Below are 11353 nucleotides of genomic sequence, written 5' to 3'. Positions count from 1 at the left end.
TTATGCTCCAATACATCTGTTAGTCTATAAGGTGCCACAGGACTCTGTCGCCTTCTGCTCAATGTATCATGAAAGGGAAGAGATGGATAACGCTTCTCTCTCCTTAATTAGAGAGAAAGTGCTTTGTGAATGGGCAGGTGCGACTCAGTGTATTATAGTGAGGCGAGACATCGAATTTAAGTGTCACCCTCAGCTTTCCTTCTTCAACAACAAATAAGAAATCCCACTCAAACAAGATTCTCCAAGCAGAAAACATGTTTATTTCAGGAAAAGCGTCCATAAGAAGCTGGTGCTCACCGCAAAATGCACCTGGGAGGGGAGGGTGCACAGCCACTACCTCACACTACGAAAGAGGCCTGAATTTCATTTCAGAGAACTTGTAAGAATATTCATTCCCAATACCCTTGTTCCAGAGCACACCATGACCAGGGCGATTATGGGCTCCTCGTAAATACACCCCATTCAGGTGGGAGTGATGGCAGCTATTGAACCACCAACCTCCTTCGAAGATTTTTGCACAGTTACCAGGATCCAGATCATTATCACGGTCTGGGGTTGAAAACTTACTGTTCTTCTGGTAGGTTAATGAATCCCCTGAAATAAACACACAGACAGGGTTTAAACGTGAGCTTGTAGTTTCCTTCCCCTTAATGCTGGGCCAGTTAATTCTGAGGGATTAATCACCTCCGATGTTGCATCCTAGTGGTGCAGGAGAGAGGCTGCCATTTAGGGTGACCAGACGTCCCGATAAGATCGGGACTGTCCCGATTTTGAGGAGTTTGTCCCACGCCCCGACCAGAGTACGGTCGGGACACCATTTGTCCTGATATTTTGTTTCCTGGTCTTCGGCGGCAATTCGGCAGAGAGTCCTTCAGTCGCGGATGGTCTTCGGCGGTATTTCGGCGGCGGGTGTTTCTGTCTTTGGTGGCAAGGTTTATTACCCCCCGCCGAAATGCCGCTGAAGACCATCCGCGACTGAAGGGCTCTCCGCCAAATTGCCGCCGAACTCCCAGACGGGTGAGTGTAAAAAAATGCCTCCCCTGCGGCGGTCCCGATATTTTCCCCTTAACATCTGGTCACCCTACTGCCATTATGCTCTGGGCTTACTTGAGGGAGGAGTGGGTGAAACTGTGTTAAATAGCAGTTGCCAAGTTTGGGGTGGGAAGACTAGGAGCAGGGCCGGCTCTAGGATTTTTGCCGCCCAAAGCAAAAACAATTTTGGTCACCCCCCCCCCCCGTTTTTTAATTACCCCACCCCCGGCCCCGCCTCAACTCCGCCCCTTCCCCAAATCCCCAGCCCTGCCTCCTCCCCCCAGGCTCTCAAGCCTAGGAGGGAGGGGGAGAAGCGGCGCCCACGCCGCAGCCACTCGGAGTCTCCCCCTCCCTCCCAGGCTCTCAGGTTTGAGAGCCTGGGAGGGAGGAGGAGACTCCGAGTGGCCACGGCGCGGGCGCCGCTTCTCCCCCTCCCTCCCTCCCAGGCTCTCAAGCCTCAGGCTCTCAAGCCTGGGAGGGAGGGGGAGCAGCGGCGTGCGAAACGGCCGCTCGGGATCTCCCCCTCCCTCCCAGGTTTGAGAGCCTGGGAGGGAGGGGGAGACCCCGAGCGGCCATGGCGCGCGAAACAGCTGATTAGCGCGCCGCTGCTCCCCCTCCCTCCCAGGCTTGAGAGCCTGGGAGGGAGGGCGAGTAGCGGCGCGCGAATCAGCTGTTTCGCGCGCCATGGCGCGCGAGCGGCAGCAGCAGCGGAGGTGAGCTAGGGCGGCCGGGGCACATTTTTAGGGGCAGCATTCTGGCGCCGGCCATGCCGCCCTTAAAAATGTGCCGCCCCAAGCACCAGCTTGTTTTGCTGGTGCCTAGAGCCGGCCCTGACTAGGAGGGAAAGACTAGAAGGAAAGTAAAGGAAGGGTGTGAGATGAGGCAACCAGTTCCTCTTTGTCTGGCTGGAGGAAAGTGAAGTGAGGATGAGTGACCCGGCTCTACTGGGTTTCCCCACAACCCAACCTGAGGAAGTGGAGCCAGAGACATGCACCAAGTTCTTCAGCTTCAGGGTGGTACAGTGCAGGGAAAACAACTCTCCACCATCATCACTGATCATGGAGTTGCACCACCCAAGGAGCAAGTCAGTGCATCTCCTCTGACCCAAAGAGTGACCCGCTGCACTGAGAGAAACAGGACAGACAGACCAGAGAATACGTGAGCACCTTCTGGTTCCCTGGCCTTATCAGCATGAGTACCTGAGCACCTCCTCACCTTGGGGAGGGAAGAGACAGGGTCAAGGACCCTCATTACTCCTTTTGGATCAGGCCAAGGGCCTGTCCTGCCCCTCAGGACCTGCACCTGCTGATTGGAATGAGGTTTTTCCCACTTGGTCGCACAGGGCAGGTATTTAAACAGGAACAGGAAGTGGTCTGGAGGGTCTCAGATGACAGGTGGAAGCACTTTTCTCCCCCTCTCCTCCCAGTTCCATGATGAGAAGCTGGAGCTCTAAAGGGACAATTGAAGCCAGAGCTTTACAAAGACTATGTTAAAATTAAAACTTAAGGTGTTTTTTTCCCTTTATTTTATGAGCTTGATGCTGCAGCCCTGGGCCAGTCTTACAAAGGGTGGGATTTGGTTTGTTTCTGCTGCAGGATGTCCTACGTCTCTGTTGGATGGGCATGTTTTTCCTCTGCTGTGAGCAAGTACAGCACCTACCTGCATCACCTGCCACCATGTCCCCTAGAATCAGTTTGTATTGCTCAGATTCTCCCAAAATGCTGAATGACTTGTACTTGGCAAAATATTTCTTGTTTTCGAAGTCTCCGAGGTCAATGCGCAGCTCGTTATTTCCTGGTGAACACAGGAGCAAAGTGAAATATTCACTACATTATATCACTTTGCACAATGCTGGGTTTATTTGTGGTGACCCTCACCCACCTGGGCTTGACTCATCAGCCTGTGCTGACTCTGGGACTGCCTTAGCTAACCCAGTTTCCATCCCCCACTCTCATCTTTCCACTGGCAAATAGAACCCACATCTAACACCCTTCACCCAGGCAGGAGATCAGAATCTATAGCATCCATCCCTCTATGGCCTCCACCAGCACCGATCCAGTGATAAGCCAGCAAGACACACAGGTATTTCTGTCCTGGCTCCATTGGTTCCAATGGGACTCCCTGTCACAGTGATTTGAACAGGATTTTGGATTTCAGGGTCAAATGAGAGCTGGAGGGAACCAGCAGGAACAAGGGCAAGGGCAGGGAGAGGGAACAGAACCAGAGACAGAGCTGAGCAGAGTAGCAAAGGCTGGGTGCCCTGATGAATTTGGAATCCCACAGTGTAGCTGGATATTTTGCTACCTGTTGACCCTCTTCTGGCCAGCAAGGATCTGACAAGTGTTTCCACCATTCTCTCTACTAGAGTCCATGGAAAGAAATGATAGCCTCAGGGAGTGATGCTACAATATGGCAGTGACTGGCTGGCTGGCACTGTGATGTCTCACCTTCTAGAGAAGATATATCCATGAATGCTCAGGGTTAGCCATTGCTAGGAAAGGGACAGTTTGGGGGAAACTCAGGTGTTGAATATTTGCTATTCAGGCACCTTATCAACCTTCAGGTTGAAGCAACCTTGATTGGAGCCAGCAGCACTATATTGCTATCTATTTCACTTGCTTTTCCTGGAAGAGCTAAGTTCTAAGGCATAGGCAATGGTGATTCTGGCAGCAGTTTTACCACTATTGGCCCAGTGTGGAAGGCACTGAACAGGGAGTCAGGTCTGGGCTCTATTCCCAGCTCTGCCACTAACTTGCTGCATGATCTTGGGCAAATTACTTCATCTCTCTGCACCTTGGTTTATGTAAACAGACCCTCCTTGATAATGCATTGTGAGATCTACAGATGAAAGTCACTATGTAAGAGCTACTGTGTTATGATCACTAAAAGCCATGTTGCAAAGAAGGGGATTGGAGGGGTGGGCAGAAGAGATTTTAAGAAAAACTGCATCCATGATTTCTTTACCAAGTAATGTCAGCAGGTGAATATTGTCATTTCCCAACCAAAATTCTGTCAGCTGGTTGCCAAAACCTCTCTTGTACAAATCCCAGCTCCGATGAAAATCCACCGACCCATCCACCCGTCTCTGGAAAACCTGCAGGGAAAAAGGTGGGAGGCTGTTCACATTCATTTTAGTTTTGTGTGACTGGCAGCTCAGGTCCCTCCAGGGTAAGTTGCTCAAATTGTGTATATTATGGTTAATTTGAAGTACCCAGCCCATCATTTTAACTTCCTTGTCATGAGCTCTTCTAGAGAGGAGAGAATTAAATTTAGAGTCCTTTCAATGGGCCTCATCTTGAGATCCTTATTCATTTTTTACTCAGTCCTTCCTTGGGCATATTCTAGTTCTTTTCAACAGGGGTTTGCCTTAGGAGTGCCCAAGTAAAATATATATAAATATACATATATATAAAATATATATATGTATATTTATACATATATAAATAAATTAAATAAAATACTGAGTTGCTCGTGTAACCCCCATGCTCTTACACCATGGCATTTTATTTTATTTTAATTCCATAGTAAGGGAAGACTGTGATGAGGAGGAGAAACACATTTGTTGGAAGGTTGCAAAGTCAAGCGCACAGAATTAGGAAATGTCAAATTTAAGTTTGCCCATGCAACCTTAATTCAGCTCTTGAGAGTCCAATTTGGGCACTGAGTGAGGCACAGATCTCATAGGAAAAAATGGTATTTGATTTATGTCACTGAAGACTGTATAATAATGCACACGCACGAAGGTGTTGAATTATATTACAGAACAACTGTAGTTTTCATTCCAGTTCTGAAGAATCCAGTTGATACATACTACATATAGATGACAACAGACTGGGAAATTCTCTCTGAAGATTGGCAGGAAAAGAGGTGTATATATGTGTGTGCTAAAATTAGGAAGTGTCAATGTTATGCTGAAACCCTCCATTGCATTGCACATGTAACCCTTCTGCCAGGTGGAGTTGGCAGCAATAAGGGCCAGGTTCAAAATCTAGGGGTTCCTCTTATAACAATACAAAACAGAACAGGCTTAAACCCTCACTCAGTAATCTCGGAAAAAACTTACCACCACCATTAGGTGCCTCTAATAGGCAATACTTCCCCACTTGCAAGCTTTAATTTGGGAGAGCACCACAACCACAATTCAAAAACATGTAATTGTAAGTAAACACCCATCCCATAGTGCATTGGGAAGTGTCCTTTGCCTCAGTTTCCCATCTTGATGTATGAAAGTCTGACAAATGTATGTCTATTTAACACGCTACTCCCTCTGCTGCACCCCACTCACAGTTGTCGAACTTGGCTGTCATTGGTCAGCAAACACCTAGAGTTCAGAGGTGCATTCGCATGGATCCACCTACCACCTCTGAGGTGTAGGGTGGTGTGCATTAAGCAATGCCTCCAACTGCTCTGCAACTAGTTCCTGGCTGCTGCCACTGTTATCTCTGCCATTGTTGGCTACTCACTGCCATCTCTGCTGCTGCTCATCTCTGCCATTTACTGCCATCTGAGATGCTGTGTTCTGAGGTTCCCCACTTAGGCCCAGCTCTTAGGGATTTGACTGGGTAGTGGGGAACCTCTGTACTGCTGCCTCTTCACTGTCTTTCACTGCAACGTTGTTCCCACACCAGCTCTAAAGCTTGGCCCCTACACTTGCTCATCACTGATTTCAGCTCTAGTAATCACTGAACAGAAACAAGGAGCTTCAGCTGAGTCCAATCAGCTCTGGCTTTAAACACTGAAGAGGGGAGAATCAAATGGTGTCCAGGACTCTTTAGGCAGAGTCTGCACCATGAGGAACAAGAACACCTGGCACCACCCCCTCTCCTCTTCAATGGGATTTAGCATCTCTACCTCCTGCTTAGCAAGTGAGATTCAGTTGATTGTGACACCCTCAATCAGGGCGTGCTAAGCATCGTTCTGCTGCTCTTTGCTCGTACAATAAGAATAACAACATTACATTACCCCCACATTCAATACTGAAGTGAATTGTAACCCAAAACCTGAAAACTGAAAACCTAGGCAAAGTGGGTATGTCCATACAAATACAGTCTGCTCCTCAAGTCTTTCCCCCAGGTCACTAGATGTCAGGGGAAAGCTCATTCAGGCCCCACTTACACACAGAACGAATGTTTTAATAGGGACCTCTCTGTTAAATTAATTTAAGAAAAAGCTATGAAATAGGAATTTGCTTTGTATTTAATATTCATGCTGTGGCTGTATATTTTAACTTGTGTATATTGAAGACTCTGCCTAGGAGAACTCATTTTGAGACAGGCACCTATTTGCATAAGTGTCCAGTGAACTTCATTACACTCAGTTCTTACTTACAATCCATCCTCCACCATCTGTGACCATGTCACACAGCACGGTCATGGCGTTACAGTCACGGGGGTAGATGGTGTACCAGCCGCTCATAATGTGCCCTCTGGCTAACAGCTCCTTGCAGTTCTTTGCACCTGCGGAGAACAGGAATTTAAAACTTTAGTTTGCACTAAATGGGAAGGATTCAAAATTATCTTATTCTAATGATTTACTATTTTGCGATGTATAACTTAATTGAAAATACATTACTACTTATCTACAAAAGGCAAGAAATGTTTGAATAAAAGGTTCTATAGCCATATAAATAAAAAGGAAACAAGGACAGAAGTGGGACTGTTAAGCACTGAGGATGGGGTGGAGATTAAAGATAATCTAGACATGGCCCAATACCTAAACAAATACTGTGCCTCAGTTTTTAATAAGGGTAATGAGAAGCTTTGGGTTTGGCAGGGTGGTCAATGGAAATGAGAATATGGAAGTCGAAATTACCACTTCTGAGGTGGAAGTCAAACTCAAGCAGTTTAATGGGACCAAATTGGGGCGCCCAGATAATCGCCATCCAAGAATATTAAAGAAATTGGAACATGAAATTGCAAGTCCAATAGCAAGAATTTTTAAAGAATCCATAAACTCAGGTGTCATACCCTATGACTGGTGCATTGCTAATAGAATAACTATTTTTAAGAAACGGGGAGAAATGTGATCTGGTAAACTTCAGGCCTGTTAGTTTGGCCTCAATTATATGCAAGGTCTTGGAACAAATTTTGAATGAGATAGTAGTTAAGAACATAGTGGTAAATACTATCTGGGATAAAATACAACATTGTTTTACCATAGGTAGATAGAGCAGGTTGGTCTGGCACACTTTCCTTGAGAAGATAACTGATTATTTAGACAAAGGAAATGAATGGTTTCAGAGTAACAGCCGTGTTAGTCTGTATCCGCAAAAAGAACAGGAGTACTTGTGGCACCTTAGAGACTAACAAATTTATTTGAGCATAAGCTTTCGTGGGCTACAGCCCACTTCTTCGGATGTAGCCCACGAAAGCTTATGCTCAGATAAATTTGTTAGTCTCTAAGGTGCCACAAGTACTCCTGTTCTTTTTAAAGGAAATGAAGTAGATCTGATTTACCTGGATTTCAAGTAAGGCATGTGATACAGTTCCAAATGGGAAATTAGTTAAATTGGAGAACATGGGGATTAATATGAGAATTGAAAGGTGGATACGGAACTGGTTGAAGGGGAGACTACAATGGGTCATACTGAAAGGTGAACTGTCAGGCTGGAAGGAGATTACTAGTGATGTTCCTGAGGGATCGGTCTTGGGACCAATCTTATTTAAAATGTTTTAATGACCATGGCACAAAAAGTGGGAGTATGCTAATAAAATCTGCAGATGACACAAAGTTGGAAGGTATTGCCAATCTTGAGGAGGACCAGAATATCATACAAGAAGAGCTGGAGGATCTTGAAAACTGTGTTCATTCTTAAGTGCATGGCTTTGCACTATGAAATTTCATCCCATTTCTATTACATCAATTATTTTTTCTATAAACTGGGGACATATCAGTTGGAAGCAACAAAGTAGGAAAAAGACCTGCCTATGTTGGTTGATCACAGGATGACAATGAGGTGTCAATGTGATGTGGCCATGAAAAAGGCTAATGTAGTCCTAGAATGCATCAGGCGAGGTATTTCTGGTAGAGAAAGGGAAATGTTAGTACCATTATACAAGGCACTGGTGAGACCTCATCTGGAATACTGTGTGAAATTCTGGTCTCCTATGTTTAAGAAAGATGAATTCAAACTGAAACAGGTGCAGAGAAGGTCTACTAGGATGATCAGAGGAATGGAAAACCTGTCTTATGAGAGGAAATTCAAAGAGCTTGGCTTGCTGAGCCTAGCCAAATGAAGGCTGAGAGGAGATATGATTGCTCTCTATAAATACATCAGAGGGATAATTACCAGAGAGAGAGAGAGAGAGCGAGCAGTTATTTAAGTTAAGCGCCAATGTGGACACAAGAACAAATGGATATAAACCAGTCATCAACAAGTTTAGGCTTGAAATTAGACAAAGGATTTCTAACCATTAGAGGAGTGAAGTTCTGGAACAGTCTTCCACGGGGAACAGTGTGGGCAAAAACCTAACTGGCTTCAATACTGAGAATGATAAGTTTATGGAGGGGATGGTATGATCAGATTGCCGACAGTGACATGTAGCCGATACAGGACTGCTAGCAGCAAATATCCATCATGGATGTTGATGGGACACTAGATGGCGAGGGCTGAGTTACTGCAGAGAATTCTTTCCTGGTGCCTGGCTCTTGGGTCTTGCCAAAATGCTCAATTCCAACTGACCACCATATTTGGGGTTGGAAAGGAGTTTTTCCCCGGGTCAGATTGGCAGAGACCATGGGGTTTTTTCGACCTTCCTATGGGGCATGGGTCATTTGCAGGTTTACACTAGAGTAAATGGTGGATTTTCTGTAACTTGAAGTCTTTAAATCAAAATTTGAGGACTTCAGTAACTCAGCCAGAGGTTATAAGTATATTACAGGAGTGGATGGGCAAGGCTCTGTGGCCTGCGATGTTCAGGAGATCAGATAAAATGATCATGATGGTCCCTTCTGGACTTAAAGTCTATCAATCTGATGATTGAACACAGATAGATTTTCCCCACAGCATTTTCATCAGGACTCCCATTTCAAAAGAATTAAAATATCACAATCTTCATGAAAATGAATTCCTCAGCATCACACTGAAAATGTGTATATGAAGTTTATAAAATGGACTCCCTTCTAGTAATTAACTGCTGTGGCAGAGGTCACCTCAGTTGTTATTGGGCTAGAGATGATGGCCTTTTTCTCATGCGGGACTTTAGTGGGACTATTTCTGTGAGTAAGGAAAGCAGGATTTGGCCCACTGTCGTTAGCAGAATTTATATGGAATGGAATTCCATGAAATCTGTTGCTGCTGACACCGCATGAGTTATATGAACTGTTTCTCAAAAAGTGAAATTCACACACTTTCCTCTCTTCATGGAGCAGAGATGCACTGGACTTTGTTACCTGAATGGGATAACCGGCCAATTATTATCGCAAACTCACCTTTCTTACACTGGATATCATTCAGTTGCCTCACATCTGTGCAGAGAAAGAAACCGAGTGGAAGTGGGTTAAAACCAGAGAAAAGAGCATGTTTTTTCTTAACTCTTATTCAGTTCTAACAGTTGTGTCTATTTTTCTGAGTCAAAACATTTATAAGAACACAAGAATGGCCGTACTGGGACAGACCAATGGCCCATCTAATCCAGTATCCTGTCTTCCGACAGTGGCCAGTGCCAGATGTTTCAGAGGGAATGAACAGAACAGGGCAATTGTTGAGTGATCCATCCTCTGTCATCCAGTCCCAGGATCTGACAGTCAGAGGTTTAGGGAGATCCAGAGCATGGGGTTGCATCCCTGACTATCTTGGCTAATAGCCATTGATGGAGACCTGTCTTCCATGAACTTCTCATTCTTTTTTGAACCCAGTTATACTTTTGGCCTTCACACCATGACCTGACAATACGGGTTGACTGTGCATTGCGTGAAGAAAGTACTTCCTTTTGTTTTAAACTTGGTGCCAATTAATATCATTCAGAGACTTGTAGTTCTTGTGTTATGTGAAGGGGTAAATAACACTTCCTTATTCACTTTCTCCACATAATTCATGGTTTTATAGGCCTCTATCATATCCCCCCTTAGTCATCTCTTTTCTAAGATGAACAGTCCAAGTTTTTTTAATCTCTGTTCCATAGTCCTAATTGTCTTTTTTGCCCTTCCCTTTACCTTTTCCAGTTCTACTGTATCTTTTTTGAGATGGGGCGACCAAAATTGCATTCAGTATTCAAGGTGTAGGTGTACTGGGGATTTATATATGCCTTATGATATTTTCTATCTTATTATTTATCCTTTTCCAAATGGTTCCTAATATTGTTAACTTTTTTTTTACTGCTGCCGCACATTGAGCAGATATTTTCAGAGAACTATCCACATTGATTCTAAGATCTCTTTCTTGAGTGGTAGCAGCTAATTTAGGTGAGTACAATGCAGGGTGAGTACAATGCGGCCAGTGGGACTGTCAGGCACCCCAGACAACTGAAGCTCATAGACGAAGGTCCAACCAGCACCCCGCAGGGAAGCTTCCCTCAACCTAGGAAAGAGGCTAGCAACCCTAGCCCATTAATAGGCTATTCCTGTGGGCTGGCAGGGCACATAACGAGGGCATGCCCACTGATGGAGCGAGAGTATGCCCAGGTGGATGGCAGAAATCCAGGCACAGAAGAAAAGTCCCCCTAAGTTGGTGGTCCCGGCGATGGTCCAAGGACTCTTGAACTCTGACTGCAGCCAGATGGTGGTCCAGACCTCCATGGTGGGAAGTGACACCACTCCCAAGACAACAATCCATCTTCAATGTATCCATGGCAATGTCAAGACCTACCCCAGCCAGCAACTACAGTTGGCAGTGGGAGCCCATACTGCAGTAATAACTGTAGGGATAACTGCAGCCTTAGCAGAAAAGTTGGCCTACCTTGTGATTAGAGGTTAGGGTTGGCTTTTTTGCGGGAGGGGGGAGTATTTAATGCCTGGGCCACAAGTGAGAACAGGGGCCAAGTAGTAACACCAGCTCTCCAGAGCTTGGCAAGCCTTGGGGAAACAAATGACCATAGGGAAGGGATGTCCCAAGCAACACAGCTGCAGACCCCCACAGGGGAGAAAGAAGCAGGCCATTAGGACCTGGAGGCTCTCGGATGGGAAGTTTGTGCAAGAACAGAGGAATGACCCTATGTTAAACCGTGTATATGAGCAACTGGTCCCCATAAACGGAGAAGTAACAGTCTCAGGGAGGTGAACAATACCTGCACGTTGCACTCAGGAAGGAGCACTTGTACAAAATTGAGAAGAATCAGCAAACTGGGGCGGTGAGGGACCAGCTGCTTATACTATGCAGGTACCA

At 45.6% G+C, this 11353-nt stretch overlaps 1 protein-coding gene across 1 annotated transcript in view; it reads right to left on the bottom strand.

Annotated features, from left to right (window-relative positions):
- Positions 1 to 343: 343 nt before the first annotated feature.
- LOC135891434 (ficolin-1-like) overlaps positions 344 to 11353 on the bottom strand; it is a 28854-nt gene continuing 17844 nt past the window's right edge. The window contains exons 6-10 of the mRNA XM_065418990.1: positions 9463 to 9498; positions 6361 to 6488; positions 3997 to 4126; positions 2692 to 2826; positions 344 to 594 (exon numbers count right to left, since the gene is read on the bottom strand). Of these exons, the coding sequence (XP_065275062.1) occupies positions 344 to 594; positions 2692 to 2826; positions 3997 to 4126; positions 6361 to 6488; positions 9463 to 9498 (680 nt within the window). The remainder of the gene's footprint in view (positions 595 to 2691; positions 2827 to 3996; positions 4127 to 6360; positions 6489 to 9462; positions 9499 to 11353) is intronic.

This window comes from Emys orbicularis, chromosome 18 (assembly GCF_028017835.1).
Source record: "Emys orbicularis isolate rEmyOrb1 chromosome 18, rEmyOrb1.hap1, whole genome shotgun sequence".
Lineage (NCBI taxonomy): Eukaryota > Metazoa > Chordata > Testudines > Emydidae > Emys > Emys orbicularis.
The sequence above is the reverse complement of the archived record's forward strand: the minus strand, read 5'-3'. Positions and strand labels throughout refer to the sequence as shown.